Here is an 18,439-nt window from a genome sequence, read left to right as displayed (position 1 = left end):
GCATCGCCTTTCTTTCCATCTGCGGTGCATACTTTTACAATTTTGGGGCTCATGACATCACTTGCATTGAAACTGGTTGTGAAGTGCCACTTCAAATTAGATGGTGTGGTGCAATTTTGGTGTCCAAAACCTTGGGAGGGAACAAGTCATTACTGATAAATTATTATCGATAGAAGAGCTCGAGCAGTGGTCTCTCCATGACATTAAAGATCTGTCAGTGAGAAATATAAATTCATTTTCAAGGCTGACGTTCCCTTAAATTTCAGATTGTTTTTACAGGACAGGGAGACACTTTTCGTTACTGGTGGCTTTCTTAGCTCTCTGTAATTCAGGGACTTTACTTGGGCTGGTGACAAGCAAATTATAGCAGACTTCACAACTACACTGACAGCCACCTACAGCAAATGGATTTTGAGACCAAAATAAAAAATTTAGACATTTTTACCATTCATCAACTTTCATAAAAATGTCTTTTGCAACTTCCGAGACCATTATAATAATATTTCTGGGAATTCATCACTCTAACGTCTAAGATAAATTCAGGCACCCATTGCGCCATGCTCACCACACACTGTTATTCGCCTTCAAACAACAATTACTGGATTACGCACACTAACATTTGTGTACTCAAAGCTGAATTGTTTTATTTCTTTTGTTTGTTTTCTGGCCACATGGGAGCAGCAGAAGTGAGTTAATAGCAATATCTGGCATGTAATCACTTTATAACTTTGTTATTGTTACATTTCTTCGCAGAAATCTACCTATTTACACATACAGCTGCTGCAGAGCAATATCAGTATTTTCTGTTTCTGGAGATTTTTCACAAGAAAAAGCTGCAAGTGACAAAAATGGGCTTGGTAAGAGTATAATTTGCAGGTAAACAATGAAAACAACAAGCTAAAAGAGGCTTAAAAACTCTGAAGGGTTGAGAGGAACTGCTGCAAAGTAGGGGCTGATTCTTAACGGGCTTGTAATTTTTCACATAACACATGTCATTTGATCCATTGTTCATATAAAAAATAAAGTGGCGCTTCAAGCAACCTAATTCCGTAGTGCACAGCCATCTGCTCAAGAAGTCTCTGCCCCATTCTTGTCTGCAACCTGCACACTTATCCAACAATGAAGGAGTGTCCGAGCTAATCTGGAAATCATAGTTCATAAATTTCAGTCATCACACCCTGCACGGAGAGGTAGAGGGGAAAAGAGGCTCATCCTGAATCTCCCGTAGGCAGGCCGTCGTAATTATCTCCTAACCCTGGCCCAGTCTCCCTCTCTAACTCGTGGCTGTCGTGAGCACCTGATCACTACATAAATACCTGACTGCAGGTTGGGCGCGGGGGTATGGAATAAAACTGCTACGATGCGGTGATTGGTAGCAACCACTGAACTGCCTGAATAATGTGAAGAGTTGTGGTGATGGCACAGCATGTTAATTTGCTGCAGTGGGATATATTCCAAATAATTTCCATTAAAAGTGTTGATCACGTTGATGTCTCTGAACGTGCAAAATATCAACAGTAGATAATGTTCAGGAATACAAAAAAAGCTCTACCTCACTGGTCATAATCATGAAATAGTACACAGTACACAGAAAGAGAGTTATATCCATATGTTGTGATTTAGCACGTCATTAATCTCTCACTCTCATGGGGAGCTGCTTACTTGCTAGCTTTGGGATAACGCATAAGAAAAAAAATGGTGTATCCTCGTAAGGGGCTCCCATGGGCCTCCAAATCTGTGCATACTCAAACAAATCCCTCATCTATCTATCTGTCTTACGCTTCCCATTGTATTGTCTCTTACTCATCTGTTCTCCCTTTGTCTGCGCTGTCTCTTCTCTTCTTTCACCCACTCCATTGCTCTGTCCCTCTCACTCTGTCTTATCTCTCCCAGCTCTCTCTTCTGCATCTCATGATGCATTGTCGGAGGCAAAATTCAATGCAGCAGCCTTACATGCTGAAATTGTTAGGAGGAAACTGCAGACAAGGTTTGTAGATGCAGTTTTCTGAAATAATTGGAGCATTCACAGCAAACACTTCTTTAAATGTGCAACATACGGTGTACGTCATCCATTTAGATATAAAAATGTAAAGTTGCACATACAGTATGCTGTCAGCATTTCATCCTAACTAGCTTGATTACATTTTTAATTAAAACTATATTTTACATTTTAGAGGCCATGCTCCTGCCCTGTTTTTTCTTGGACCACTATGATGCACATAATAATGGCTGAATGAATGAATAAATGACTCACATTGCAGCATAGGAGAGCTGTTCCTTGGTGAGGTTGAGGGGATGATTGGACACAGAGATGCCGTACTGACGGGGGTCCTGTCCTGCTGGCAGATTTCCCCTAAGGATGGCGTTGTTGGCCGCACTGAGGAAGGACGGCATGCCATGCCATGCCTTGTTGTAGAACCACACCTGCCGAGGTAGAGACGAGCATGAGCGGCGGTACAGCATGCAGAGGCTTTGCAGTTACAACAGATGTCTCCTAGCAACTACATCGGACACCTCTATGGCTGATAAATTTGGCCATGGACGAATAATGGAAAAAGATTTCACATGAATGATGAAAGAAGAAACAAAATATAAGTCAAGAAGATTACCAAGATATTTGGACTTGCCTTGTCTTGACACATGACTTGCAACATGTGTCATCCCAGTTTTTTCAATTTCTTTCCGTCTTTATTTTGGCTTTTAGCAAGCTAACTAGCCGGAAAATTGCAAGCTGCAGTAAAGGGATATTATTGTTGTAGGAGATGTGAACCATCAATTTGGCCACCAAAAAGTCTGTCAAATCACTTGCAAAGTCTTTATTAGTCCACACATGAAGAAATACTGTCATTTGAAGATGCACAAAAGTTCTTTGTGTAACATACAGTGAGATGTACAGTACAGTATTGTGTTACCGCTCGGCACATTCCCATAGATATTTCCTGCTCTGTATTTTGTGTGTTTCTATATATTGTGTCTTATGATTGTTAGAATATAGTAAAAGATAAAATAGATTTTGTTCACTTAGTGCACAAAAGGAGCTCCGAGAGGCGTCAAATAATCTCTCTGAGTAACACACTGTTCTATAAGAATAGGCAACAGAGCTGAAAATATATATATATTTTTTTCATTTAACAGAGAAAGGCCTGCAATGACTGCCATATCCCGACAGGGCTTAGCATGCCGAGGCAACAGTTAAAAAAAACTGTTTTGCACACTTTCTTTTTAATGTTAGTGATTCTCTGAGTCTGTGGCTGCTGAGGTGTAGAAGAAAAAGAATGGATGAAAGAGAGTGGGAGTGAGAGAGGACACCCCGCTGATAGTGCAGCGCTAATTAAGAGTGGATGGTGTTTGAGTGTCAGCCTAACATAACACTGCATCACAGAAGAGGATATGGAGAAACCCGAACACACACACACACACACAACTGCCTGTTTGTGACTCTCTATCTCTTTGTTCTTGCTGTATCTCAGACACACACACACACACACACACACACACACACACACACACACACACACACACCAAAATTGATATTGTTTTTACTATTATATCCCCTTCATCCTGTAGTTTCTGAAAGCTCGGCAGCTTAAATACTATTTGATGTATTCAATGTAACAGATAGTAAAGCAAGCTTGTCTGCTGCACACGAGGGTGGTATACAGTAGAAGGGAGTGAAAAATGTGTGAGCAGATATGATGGCAAGCATTTGCATTTCTGAAACTACTTTTAACATCAGCTTGTTTTGGGGAGGAGCAGAACTCAGCATGAGATATATAAGCGTGAGATATTAACATCAAATACAAATGTAGCACAGTGCTGCAAAGTAACTAAGTACAACTACACAAGTACTGTGCGTCAATATAATTTTGAGGTGTTGAGTATTTCCATTTTCTGCTACTTTGTGCTTTTACTCTACTACATTTATTTGACAGCTAATGTCACTATTTCAGATTAAAATTTTACATAAATAATTGCGTGATAAATGTGTGTCATACAATCCACAGTGCTTCCCAACTTTGTGGGCAGTTTCACCAAAGAGACATCTACCCTTTTAACTTCTGAAAGTTTCATATAAAAAATGGTTTACCCAGCTAAAGAGCTGTAATGCTCCTATATTTTTCTAAATTAGTTCAGGGTTAAAGGTTACAGATTTGTGGAGTAGAACTTTCTTTCTTCTTTCCTACTCCTACAGTCATCACAACCCCTCCGATTTATCTTGTGATCCATTAGGTTGGGAACCACTGAACTAAACTACCTAAATGTAATTGTAATAAAGTAGTTCCAACTAGCTCTGTGTTAAACACAGTTAAATGCTGCTTATACACTGATGCATATATAATAATATTTCAGTAACAGGAGCCATTTTTCTCAAGAATGAAAACTTTTACTTTTAAATTTTGTTCATAATACTTTTGTACCTTTACTTAATCTGGAATTTGAATACAGAACTTTTACTTTTTAGATTATTGTACTGCTTCTTTCACTTCACCAAAGGATCTGAGTACTTCTACTTACTACCCCTTATTAATTTGCTGTTAGGGAAACTCACAGTTAGGCTTGCACATTTTGAATTTAATACAAAACAGACTAATTATTGAGTTGCACTCCCATTTGCATTCTCTGCAAAGGATAAGGACAATGTATTTGCATTAATAGACATCAAGATATCTACTCATAACTACTCTAAAGTGTCATTATTTAACCATCTCCTGCTGATTTCTGTCAAGATAAGTTATATAGGTTTAATGCTGCAAAAATGTTAACAAGGAGTTGGCATCATAACTTATAATTGCACCTTCACTGTCTTAATCACCACCTTTCCTCCCCAAAAATCCAAACTGCACCTGCCTTATTCCCTCTCAGAGATTATTAAACTTTCATCTAATTGGACCAAATCAAACAGTGGAGCAAAGGGGCACACAGCAATTAATATAATACCTTTACGTTGTCCCTGGTCCCCAGCTTCTTCAGCAGCGTCTCAGCCTTCGGGAAGATCTGATCAGTCACATTATCCTAATGAAGATGAGGAAAACAAGAAAAAAAAAAACTGAGTTGGAGACTTAATTGGATACACTTGGAAAACCACTACTGCGCTTTGAAATGCAAAACATGAGGCAGAGGGAGACAAGAATTAAGACTTCGGGAGAGCATTTGGGTGTGATGAGCCACTTATTTCCCTCAGACTCGGGTAAAAATGTGTCCCCTGTTATTTTGGCTACTTTGGTGATTTTTTTTCTCCATTTCTGACGTTTCTGTTTTATTAAATAGTGTGAAATAATTAAAATCATGTGAGGAGGAAGAGAACATGAAACAAGGATTCACAAGTAACAGAAATTGCCTCATTACCTAATGTACCAATCAGCAAAAAAGAGCATTTTGTGTCTTCTGGGTTTTTTTTTTTTTTGGTGAGGTGAGGAGATGAAAATGGAGGCGAGAGAGTAGACTGGACAGGTTGCATTAAAAATTCTGCTCTATTCCACTCATGTTTCATGTGAAATGAGCCTTGGGATGAGGGCTTGAGATGACAGGCATGCGATTTCCAAAGTGTCATGTTGATGCCATGCTGTTCAGACTAGCCATAAGCGCACTGAGCACATTACATGTGTGATATAAATGCAAATGGGCCTCCTGTTGGACCCTGCCTTCGGTTAGGAAGAGGAGAAGGGGGGACAGTGGATGTGGCATGGAGTGAGGAGAGGTTGGTGGAGGAAAAGTGCAGGTGACAACTGGGGAGAGAGGTGGGGGAGGGGGTTAGAAAAAATAAGAGTAGAAAAATCAACAAAGACATTCCAAGAATGGAAGAGTGGGCTCAGGTGCAAGTGCTTGTCTGCTCTGAAAGAGGGAGTGTGGAAAGGAATAGACACAAAAGATATCTCGAGCCCCCAAGACAGTTACCTAAGGAAAAGGGACTGAGGAGATCATACCACACTCCTGTTCTTACTTTTTCTATCCCACAATCCTTTACTCAGTCAATCCTAAACCACATTGTGACATTCGTAGGAATTCATAGTGCATTCGGAGCATTTTTTTGCCCTGCCATAGATCAAGTCTGCTCCTTTGGCATAACAAAATGTTTACACATCAGTTCAGTAACACAGCATGAACTCTTCATGTCTTTCCACATCACAGTGTGAAGGGGGGGAGGGGGGCGACCCCATCTATGCCGACAGGAGTATTTGTGTTAAATAATCCCTCTGTTCCAACTCATTACCTATTCATATACCGGGCAGAGAACAAGACTCCTACTCTTGTCCATAATGCTTCCTCCAGCAAGAGCAAAGGAGTCTTAACAGTATTGTTGTGTTTTTCCTTCATTCCAGTTTGCATTGTGCCAAGCAGCAACGGGCAGTGCCAATAGGCGGCCTTCCTGAGGATTAGCGGTGGCTGAAACGAGATGAGAAGTGGGCCAGCGGCTGCCTGGGTCTAATCCTTGACAAACTCCACCCCGCTCAAGGACAATGACAAGGCTGGTTTGGCCAGCGGACCTGCCGGTGCCACGGCTAACGACACAGCAATAAAGCCACTCGAGTGTGTGGTGACTTTTTTGGGCGAGTTTTCCAAAAGTGGCCTGCACAGTTCAGTGGTCAAATGGTCTGTATGACAGTGTGGTCATATGGTCTGTGTGTGTGAGTTTATTGAGATCTTGCCAGGAAGGAGTTCATGGTTTGTTAAATTAGGGGTTCATTTCTCTGAATAATATAAATAATTTAAACAAATTTAGTTTGAGAAGGATATAGAAACATTTCAGGGAACCATAGTGACATTAAGACCATCTCCAAGACTTTGTGACATTTGAGATACATTTTTTTGGCGCAACTAAACAGTTTCCAGCACAAAGGCTTTCTTGTTCTCATCGTTCCCGTCACCTCTTGCAACACAAAACCCGATTTCTACCTGCTAGACACAGGAAATGCAATTAAACAGAAATTTCAAAGCCCGCTTCCCAGTCAGCGCAGGTGGCTCAGAGTGCAAAAACACGCTACTTCCCGTTAACATCTCGCATCACAGTGCCTGCCGAGCAGCAGAGAGCCAGACATTTCCCAAGGACAGTGTAGCACTTTAATAACAAGGAATGCAGAGCTGGGACGGCTAATGCCCGGCCATTAGGGTTACATCATCGCTGCTGCACGAATTAAAGTCACATTAGCGTCGAGATCCGGGAGACAGAGAAGGGAGCCTGGGTAGGAATGAGACCGGAGACGCCTGAGGGCGAAGCAATGTGCTGATCTCAAAGTAGTTTGAACATTGAAAATTTGAAATGTTAATGAGAGCCTGTGTGTATGCAAGAGAGAGACTGAGAGAGACAGAGAGAGATACAAGGAGGGGACAAGTGAGTTGGAATAAAGTTCAAGAAACACTGCTTGAGTAAAAATGAATGAATGTATATATATGTATGAATTAATTTGAGGTGGCTGAAGTAGATAAAGTCAAATAAATGTGATGGATTGTGTGTGAATATGTGTGTTCGTGTGCAGTGAAGACCCATATTCCTCGATTTATTCCAAGCAATGCACAGACACTCATAGCCTGTTGCCATGGACACTCAACAAAATGGATTTGAAGAATCTAAACGTCCTCTCTTCTTTGCTTTCATTCTTCTTTGGCAACCGTTTCAGAATTCATCAGGGTCCAAAAGTCCACAACAAATAGCATCACCTGTACCCAAGATACAAAGCTGACCGAACAAAGAATGCCACGCTCTAATTAGAAGCTGCCCACTCAAAAGACGACTGGCAAACTGCAGCCTTGACAGGAGAAAATCTTTTTTCTGAACCATTTCTTCAAAACTTTTAAACATTTAGTGTTGGACAAAGACTTGCAACACAAAATTCACAATGCTGATAGTGACGAATACTGACTCAAAGTTTGATTTTTATGATTTATGTAGGTTAATGTGTATAAAAGCAATGCCAGGCCTGTTTGAAACACCAGGAAGAACAAGGAGTTCTGACCTGCACTTCACTGTCAACACATCACAACACTTCAAACAGAATACTAATACCAGTAGTTATCTAAAGATTACAATGTGTGGGAACATTTGAAAAGGACAAGGGCCTTCATTCATTCAAGCATTCAAAAATGAATAAGATTCTACAACAATGATAATAACTCTGTTAGTTTAATAAGTAAGCATGCTAACATTTGCTAAGTAACAGGAAACATGAACTACAGCTAAGGATAATCATAATGTCATTAGTTTTGCAGGTATTTGGTCATAAACCAAAATTGAAAATTTGACCTGATGCTAGATAAAAAAAATGAAGGAACCATCAGGGTAATTTAATATCACTCTATTAAATAGTTGTCAAGACATTTCATTCAAAACTAAAAATGGCAACCTCATGATGGCACTCAGAAAAAAGGATCAGGATCAGCAATGTTGGTGCAAATTTCATGGCAATTAATCCTGAGTTGCTGAGATATTTCCCTTTGGACTAAAGTGGTGGACTGGCATCCCTAGAGCCTTGCTGCTAACAGGGCTGAAAAACTCAAATTAAATATAAATGAAAAAGTTCTTGTTTAAGAAATTATATTTGGACAAAATGTAGATTTGTTTTTGACATAGTAAACTCAAGTACTTTTCTTAGGGTTTCAGACAATAGGACCTATTTGATCATATTTAACAAAGCCCACATTTAATAAACATATTATCTGCACACTGGTGTTTTGAGGTGTTTTTGTCCTTTGCTTATTCATAAAACTTAAGACTCTAGCAGTCTTTGTAGATCTGGGTTATTCAAATAGTCATGTGGTATCAACAGGCTTTACTGTGAAATATATATTGCATACCTGAAATGAACTGAATAGGTCTTTGAGATCCCTGAATGCAGCTTCGATTGCTGCCTCTGTCAGTCGGACTTGGGAGTTGACTCCTCCAACAGAGATGCCACCATACCTGAAGTAGCAGAATAAAGCATAAAGAGAGTGAGGTTCAAGTGCAGGTAAGATCATATGAGTATTGCCAAGGATACACAACACCCATGCATTTTTACACTTGCTCTGCAAAGCTACACATATAGACACATGAGATACAAACTTACAGTAAAGGCAGACCTTACAGTGGAGATATGGACATGAACAACATGTTCTAGAAACATGACCAAATATTCACAGGGTTACTCACAAATAAAAGGAATGCTTATAATTAATCAGCTCTGTCATGCAGTGACAGTTTGCTTTACATGTGTAGTAAAATGACAGGTTAAAGGAAGTGTATCAAAGAGAGGCCCAGCAGGATTTGTCAAAGCATTCTAGAGATGTAAATGGCAACACAGTGTGCAGGATTTTGTCCTTTTATTCATATTACACTTAACTGACCTTCTAAAAGTGGATGCATCAACCCCACAACAGCTGCCCAGGTAGTAATTTGGCTCTTTTTGTGTCCAAAGCCAAAGCGCCGGAGGAGAGTCACTAGTTTCTAAAGTGCATGCACCAGATACATGAATGCACTGTGATGCCCTGATTAAAAAACACTGACATGCATTACCTTGTTTTACCCGAGCGCTCGAAAGTCTTGACCAAGAAGTCCGTCATGTTCCGTCCAGTTAAATTGAACAACGTGTCTGTTGTGTTCTGGATCCTCTGTTAGAAAGAGAAAAAGTCAAAAAAATGTTAGCACTTTCAAAATGAATACACTCAATTGCTTTGACCTTGAGCTTAAACCTACATAATTGATTTTTTTGGCCACCTGGGGGCAGCACAACAAGCTGTAAACACAACAATACATATTAAGAATCAGAATCACTTTTATCGGCCAGGTATGTGGACACATTTGACTCTGGTTTTACATGGCTCTCAATGTACAAGCAGACTAAGCTTAAATAAACAGGACAACAAGCTTAACAAAAAAGAGATAAACTACGATGTACAGTTATACATATATAAACAAAGAAAAAACAAATATTTGTAGACAGTAGACAATAGTGCAATGGTGCGGAGCACAAAGGATGCTGAAATAAATATTTAGGTGAAGGTCATTATATATTATTATATATATTAGATTATATACTATATTATTACCTTATTGAGTTGATATGGTGAATAAGTTAGCAAACAGTTGCATATTTACACATCCAGCAGATATGGAGAAATATATTAGGATTCATTTTTGTGTCCAAAAAAAAAAAAAAATCTTAAGCTGAGTTCATCACACCTTTTCATTAATAACAGTTACCTCCTACTGCTAAAAACGAGGTTCATGGGAACAGTGAGAGTGAATCAAAACATTAAAGTTGCAGACTGTGAAACAAAAACAATGAGCTGAAACATACCAAAATGGTCTGTAGAGCTGGGAGGAAGAGCACTACAGTGAGTGACACATTTCACATTATTAAGATGCAGAAAATAGTTTCAAAACAATGAAAATGCAAGGTTCATCTGAATGACTTTCTTGCATAAGAGGTGCAGTGCCTTCCCTTTTACTTATGAAAGGATATACAACTTTTGCATATAGCACTTAACTTTGCCTGTGTGTAATGGAGCATTATGAGCAGAAAGACTGACCACAGAAAGACGGTTGCAAGTGCCCAGCCACCCATAAGAACTTACCAGTAGATGCAAAATCAACAAAACTTAAGAGCAAGAACATTTTGTAGGTGTTATCTGCACAGATCACAGCAGCATGGAACACATTCTCTCAACCCTTATCATAATAGTCAATTAAGCCTGGCTATGGGTAGCCTGGCTGAAATCTAGACCCCTGCCAAAGCAAGGAAAGCTGTGTCTAATGTCAAAGGACCCTAATTAGATGCCCTTCCGTGGATAAATGGGTACATTCAAACATCCAATTAAAGGAGGGTGTGACACACCACCATGAATACACTCCACGATGTGTAGACTGATACTTTCTTGTACACACACACTCACGCCGACACCAAGCTGCTTTAGCCCTGCTTATTTAGAGGGGTAACACTGTGCTAATTAGCAGAATGATCCTTGATAAAGCGCAACTGAGACCCCTGACTGCAACGCAATTTACCAACGTACCCCCTAGTTACGCTGGTTATCTACCCTTCTGTACAAACAGCTTGATGTGCAAGCTTTAGGTACACATGGTGTGTTGTTTAAGCGGTCACCCTTGTGTGTCAATTACCTGTGTGTGTATACCCATTCTTTATCACTTATGACATACAGTAGAAGTCCAGGTTTCAGATGGAAGGATGTTTTGTTGGCATCCCTTTCATTCCTGGCTTTAAAATTCCCCTTAGAGATAAATCATTGTTTGTTTGATTTTTAACTACATGGTAGTGCCATTCCATAGGGTACAGAGTTGGCAGTAAAGGCAAGAGGAGATGAGGATGGGTTGAGGTAAAAAAAAAACAAGAGGGAGGAGATACATTAAGACATATTAGTGAGATTAAAGAAGTCGCTAAAAACAAGTAGGAGAAGAAAGCAGAGCAGGAGTGGATAGACGATATGAAACATAAGTTAAAAGAGCAAAGGAGAGAAGAAAAGAAGAGGAGGAGGAAGGGAACTTGAATCACAAGGCAAAGAACAAACAGAAGGAGAAAGCAGAGGAAGAAGAGGACCCATCTGGCTTATGAATCAGAGATAAGGAGGACGAACGGCACAGCAACCTTGGCTTATCTCTGAACAAACATGCTTCTCTTTCGAAAAGCCACAGGAACTCGGAAACAAACAAAACCAAAAATAAGAGCTTTTACACTCCGCTGTGTGTACACTGAGTTTATACCCGGGCATACAGTCAGTGTGGGTCTAATTATTTTGGCCTTGGTCCATATCCCCCATCAAAAAGACAGAAATGGGAACATTACGTGGTTGTGCACTACCTGGGCCTGCATCTCTTGTTCATTACAGCTTCAGTGTGCTTGGCATTCTGTACATAACATCAGTCCTCGACCACACAGTGGTAGCTTGATAGCTGGGGAAGCAAACAAGGGTGAGGGAAATGTAAACTAAGGAGTAATCAAATCTGTTGAATGAGCTGGCATACTCGAGCACTGGAGAGATAAGGCACTGTGCAGTGTTCATATTAATCTTGGCACTGTTTATACCGCGCTGTACCTCTAAGGTAAAATTCAAATTTTATCTAGTGCGGGCAAAGAAAAGCAATCTCGGAAAAGCAGAATCTTCTATAATTACATATGTTATGCTAAGGTGTAGGGTCACTTGTCCTCTGACTTGCAGTTTTGCAAGTGATGATCAGGTTAATTGTGTTTTCATGCAAAACAACACAGTATGCTTCTCTATGTGTGAAGTTGTTTTGAAATCATTTAACTCATTATAACATGATGAGTTGGTAGTGGAAGTGACAGGTGGCCTATTGTGTAATTGTGTGTCACCATGTGTGTTTCAGGAGCTGCTCTTCAGTTCGGCACATTTCATTGTGTTGTGTGATTATGTCCGATATGATATCATCACGACAATCATTTTAAACTGAGCCAAACAATACCATTAGATAATGGCTGGAGTAGTGTGTAAAGCACTTGCTGGGTTACAAACATTGCAGTAACAAGCTGCTCCGGCTATTCTGTCCCAGATCATGAGAGATTGAGTTGCACACACCCACGCCCGATGACAGATTTTCACCCAGACCCCTTCTGTTCTGTTTAGCCACAACAAAAGGGAAACCACTGCCTCATCCACCATTTGCCTCACCTCACAATTCAATGACCTTTCTGCTTTTGTTTTCGAGCATCTCTTACCTTCTGCTGAGAGGGCAGCTCTGGACAGGTCGTTTTACACTAAAATGGATCTGCGGGTGTTGGGAGTCAAAGTGACAAATCAACAGGGCCCAGCAGAGAAAGGATGTGTCAGCCCGTTTTGTTTGCAGGTTGAGTGTGGACTGGCTGGGTTGGGAGCTGATCTGCAGTTAGTTGGACTCGGTCTTTGCCAGCAGGTGTTGTTGGAGAAAAAAACCTACCCTCAGATGTTGAGTTCACTGATTCATCATGGTTTTATTGACTGGCATGAATGAACGATAACATAAGGCGGCAATAATACGATAGCCCGGCTGATTTTATGTTTTGAATTAAATGAATTCCCACACAGAAGCTTTCTTTTCAAAAGTTGCAACAAATACTCTTACTGAAAGACTTTTTTCAAACCAACAAACTAAACTAGATAATGCTAGTTGTATTTCTTTAGTAGAACTCTTCTTTTCTCAACACAAATGGTAAGCCAATGCCCAACTTCAATAGCCTGATAGATGAGGCCAAGGAGAGTAATTTGCAAGCGAGCTGTGGTTAGTCCAGTCTCCCAATGATAAAGACATCAATCGTAATTCGGTGAACGTGGCGGCTTTATCAATTCCTCTGCACGCATGACGGCCTATTCATCTATGAAGGTTAAATATCAGCAGTGAACGAGAGTCAATACCTCAGAATTGATAATGGGCTTACTGTTGCCTGCCATTTCCATGGAAACAATGATTTCACACTACCTCCTGTGGTGATGTGTCCATGTTTTTTTCTCTCTCGTCTTTTCTGCAGTTTCTCAAGGGCATATTCGGAGGATGGGCCGGATAAAAGATAAAAAAGAAAACTGGTGTGAAGCTGGTACACTTTGTCATGATTTATTCAACAGGGGGAGCTTTCAGGTCAAAGGGAATACATCCTCACAATGTGCTCAGCTTCTATGGGTGGTCTCTGCCTTGAACTTGCATTCATTTATGGCCCCCTGTGATGGACCACAGTCTGCAGGTAAGCAGTGATGATGAATGCATACGTTCCCATGAACATGGACATACTCCTAAGTGCATATGCATGTTAAGCAGCATGTCGCAATATTTCCAGCCTCACACAAGCAACCATTCTCTCAATCTGCAAAAACAATAGTCTCTTCAGACTCCATACTGCATATCTGAGCATGATGACCACTCTGTGTAGCACTATATATGTTTCCATCTAATGACCTCATGCCCTACACTACATTTCAAAATGGAAACTATGAGCTTTGGCCCTAATGGTGGATTGCAGTTAACAGCAGAGAGACAAATAGGGTTAGAAAGGTGTGGAGGGTTATGGGTTACATATGCATACTTCATCATTCAATGGCATTTACAAAGAAACTATACCAGTATGCTGGTAAAGAGAGATGTTCAACCATTTTAGCAGCACTCTATCTTTCTACCATATGAACTCACACACTATCACAGTGGTATAAATCTTTCAAGATTTCAGATGATGAAATAAAAGGCTGCAAAGCTTGCAGGCTTACTGCATTACAAAAACTGACCCCTGCCAAATATATAAAGTGTTGCATTATGCAAAGAGAAGGTGAGGAACAGAGAAACGTGACTGTTTACAGCATGACTGTTGCATATGAATGCTCTCCTCTTGTAACAGCCTCTTAGCCTAAATTTAAAGTTCCTTTAGCCACAGTGGGAGATGACTGGCAATAATCTTGTTGCATGATAATAACTCAGTGTCCTCAAGGTTGTTTCCATGCAAAACTGAGAGTCCATTTTAATATCCTTTTACAAAATCTGGATTGAACAAACTAAGATGTTGTAAATAAAGGAGAAATGATGCAAGGTAATGTAACAAGATGTAGGGAAGAATTGGCCTTTAAAATGGTATTTTTACTGAGGCTAAATGTACTAAAAGTACCAGCCACTTACAGCACGACACGATAAAGTAGAAATCCAGTAAAGTATAAAAGTACTAGCAATTCATAAAATAAAGAAGCACCTAAACTGAAAATTGAGCGAGGCTGTTTTAAATGGAAGTAGGAGGTTTAGAGATGGAAAAGAGCAAAATAAAAAAAGAGGATTAGAAAGAAAGCCCTTGATGGCCTAACAGGGAACCAGGAAGATACAAAGATACAAGTAGCACCTCAACAAATGGGGGACTCCTTGACAGTGCTGTCAGAAGCCAGGACCCAATGTCAGGGAAAGGAAAAGGTTACACAAAGGGCACTTCTCTTGTTTGACTGTCTCAACAATCATCCTATAACATGATACCTGGACAGTTGCTCCTTTAATGTGGCCCTGGATGGCCTTGTCACTGGAAGGAGCACACAGAAAGACTCACACAAGTTCAACGAGGCATTACAGATGTGGAGGGTTTGAAATGGCACATTACACAGTGTGGAGTATTGTATAGGGGATGTATAGGGGACTGGAAAGGAAATAAAAGAGTGTCAGAGGAGCCCTGCAGGTTCAAACTGTGTCATTTCATGTCTCGCTTGTTGGAAGTCATCGACTTTGCAGACCGTTTGTCCTTCCAAGAATATATCTCTGAAGTACGTTAAATACTGAAGGGGAAATGCCATGGCAATTATAAGACAAAATCATTTTAGATATCTGTATGTGACTGTGTGAGTGAATATGTCTTTTTAACACTCCCTCACTCCCCTTAAGAGCTGAGGCTGAAATAAGCTTTGCTACTTCATAACCGCTTTGCAAATTGAACTTACAATGACTGTTAAACTTATATCATAGACATATAAAAACTGACACTTTTTAAAACTCGAAAAGCATTTTCAACCACAGTGCCTAGCATTAGAACTGTCTAATGTGTAATTTGAAGTTTCTTTTTTTCATTGAGTGGCACATTAATGAGATATAATAGTTTGATTCTAACCCCAAAAATCCACATTTGCTCTAAGTAACTTGTTAATTTACCTAAAATCAACATACATCACATAAAAGGCTTCAGGTAATTTTGTATTAGAATTTGGATGATGATATTTTCTAAAATAGTGTGACTGGAAAGTTAAATTGTTTTAGTTACAGGATCATGTGTGAAATATATATCAATTTTTAATTAATTTATTATAATATATTTCTATAACTGTCTATATGTCTATAACTGGAATATTCAAAGACTTTTCCAAAAGTAGCTCAAGCCAGTGAAAGACAGGCTGTGATCTACAGTATAGCTTCTACGTAAGCAATGCAGATGTGAAAGACAAGCTGTGAATCATATTTATAGTGTGTAATTGTGTTTGTTTTTTTAATCAAATCATTATACGGTTAAATTGGTGAATTAGGTATTAAGCAGCAGAATTACATTCAGTTTCAGTGTTCAGATTCGTTGATAGGGCTTCTGCTCTTGATGTGCAACTGAGAGATAAATGTTAAATTTTATGAATATAATATATATATATATATACATATATAAGTATATATAAGTATATATAATATATATAGAAGTGCTGGGGATGACCACTTCAAGCTATATAACAAACTGTCATCAGACAGCATGAATGCCTATTCTCAAAATAAAGGTCACTGCTGTGTTAACTGTATGTGGAGTGAATTTTACTGAAGTGGAAGATGTATGCACATTTTTTTTTCAAAAAAATAATAGCCAATAATAGCCATTCAAAAGTCAATGAATGCAGATCAAGGATCTTTGTGAATGCTACATAGGAGGAGCAATGCAAGTGAAAATCTATCTATTTAATATGTTCCATGTTGTTCCATGTCAGTTCTGTTTTGTAGTTGTTACAACATGATTGATACAATTCTTTACCCAAAACAGAAGGACACAAGACTGAGCCTGAAGAAGTAACGTTAACTTCATTAATCTAATCAATTTTAAGACCTGTCAAAATTCAATTTAACATATATTAAGACATTTTAAGGCCTAAAATTCAGATCCCTAGATTGTCGACTTTTGAAGACCTCACAGAAACCCTGTATATACAGTATGTGTCAGATCAATATTTGTGTTACATATGAAACATTCTGGCTAGTGTACACTTTAAAGTTGTAACTCTTGATATATGTCTACATGTATCCTCTGTAGTCTCTGTCTGTTTGGCCAGCAAGGTGAGAGCATTGGCTTGATAAGGATTAAATAACCACTGGTTGGGGGTAGACATGGGAACAAGGGGTGCATGTTATGTATATATTCCTGCTATTTGGCACTTTTATAAAACAAAAAAATGTTTTTCTCTTATTCAGTTTTTATGTCACACCTACCTACACACACTCGATTTGCTGCCACACCCTCCCACTGCTGCAATTCTTTCACATGGAAGCTGTCCACTAGCCCACAATCCAGTCTGTGTGAGTTCTCACCTCATGTCTCCAAATTATTTAGTGCTGATTGAAAGTTCTTGAAAGTTTGTCTGGCATGCTATTGCGCGCAAACACAAATCTATAATATCTACACAATGACTGCGTGTTGCACTATGTTCACCTGCAGCATTGGGAAAAAAAGCATGCCACCAACATCACTGCAGGACCAATCAACAGAGACTGCCAATCTGTATGAAAATTAGGCTGAAAATGTAAAACTGTAAGTTAGCTATCTTGTAAATGCAAAGCTGTCTTGCAGACAAATCCCAGGTATCAGACACCAGTCTGTCTCCCACTCCTTTTCTCCCTCCATCTGGCATAAACTGCCACAAACACATTCTCAACTATGGTAAGACTCCAAGAAGAAGTGAATATGAGAAGATTTAGGTGGGGTAAGGGAATGAGACAGTCAAATTCAAATCTCTTAAAATGCAGGTACAAGCTACAAAGTGTGAGAAAACAGACAAAGCCATCTCTAATAAAATTACATTGGAGTGGAGGTGGCAGCTTCTCCATCTATTCTCTCACAGGTTTAGATTTCTCATTATCATTGGGAGACAACAGTGAAAACCAGTTAGCTCCAAATGAGACACTACTTTGTCTCTTTATCATGATTGGTTCAGTCAGCAGGTGGTGGCTGGTAGGTAGACATACAGGGTCTCTAACTTGCCCATCGATCCCGACCTGGATGAAGCCTCTTCAGGTCAGGCCATGCAACATTTGCCCTGGTCGCATTTGGTCATGTATATTGTTATTGGTATTGACTTCTGGAGGCTGAGAGGCGCAAAACTCTGAGGACTTGTGATGTGAGCAGAAAAGGTGAGGTCCTTTGCTGGCAGTGAATGCAATAAAATGTCTTAAAAGTTGCTACAAGGTTAAAGGTTGAGATATACCTGAAAAAGTAAAAGGGCACACAACGTGTAACTGAATTTTGTAGCAGGTAGGTGTCGCATCCCGGCTCAAGGCTGAATAAATAAGGGGAGAACACATGAGTTGTAACTAAAAATAAGTTTATTTAACACAACTAAAAGATAAATGAAGTGAAAGACAAATTGGTTCAATCAAACCAAACAGGGTGGAAGCCAAGTGAGAGAGAGAGAGAGACCAGCTGATTGCCTCCAACCTATATAGTCTTGCCACCAGACCAGGTGAACTGAATCTTGTCTATGACCCGACTCCATCTACCAGGCTGTTGGAGGGAGAGACCTGCTCAGAGGGTCATCACAGTGGGGAACAAGCTGAGTCATTTTAAATAGCCAATTCAGTGTATTTTCAGTGGAATCAATTTTGGCTCTCCTTTCATGCATGCACGCTAGCTCACAAAAGGGAGACAGCACAAAAGGCTGATTTACATTTTGCAATGCAACGCAAATTCCTTGTTAGTAAGTACCTTTACATTTTCAAATCAAAATGATGCTGACTGGGACTTTTAGACTGCAAGCCAAAAGC

At 39.7% G+C, this 18,439-nt stretch overlaps 1 protein-coding gene across 3 annotated transcripts in view; it reads right to left on the bottom strand.

Annotated features, from left to right (window-relative positions):
* LOC127379635 (phospholipid-transporting ATPase ABCA1-like) overlaps positions 1-18,439 on the bottom strand; it is a 144,655-nt gene that overhangs the window by 45,759 nt on the left and 80,457 nt on the right. For all 3 annotated transcript variants that reach the window (XM_051429503.1, XM_051429504.1, XM_051429505.1), the window contains 4 exons: positions 9,488-9,582; positions 8,791-8,896; positions 4,939-5,013; positions 2,255-2,424 (listed from right to left, as the gene is read on the bottom strand). In XM_051429503.1, the coding sequence (XP_051285463.1) occupies positions 2,255-2,424; positions 4,939-5,013; positions 8,791-8,896; positions 9,488-9,582 (446 nt within the window). The remainder of the gene's footprint in view (positions 1-2,254; positions 2,425-4,938; positions 5,014-8,790; positions 8,897-9,487; positions 9,583-18,439) is intronic.

The sequence above is a fragment of the Dicentrarchus labrax genome, unplaced genomic scaffold (assembly GCF_905237075.1).
Source record: "Dicentrarchus labrax unplaced genomic scaffold, dlabrax2021, whole genome shotgun sequence".
In the NCBI taxonomy this organism is placed as follows: domain Eukaryota; kingdom Metazoa; phylum Chordata; class Actinopteri; family Moronidae; genus Dicentrarchus; species Dicentrarchus labrax.
The sequence above is the reverse complement of the archived record's forward strand: the minus strand, read 5'-3'. Positions and strand labels throughout refer to the sequence as shown.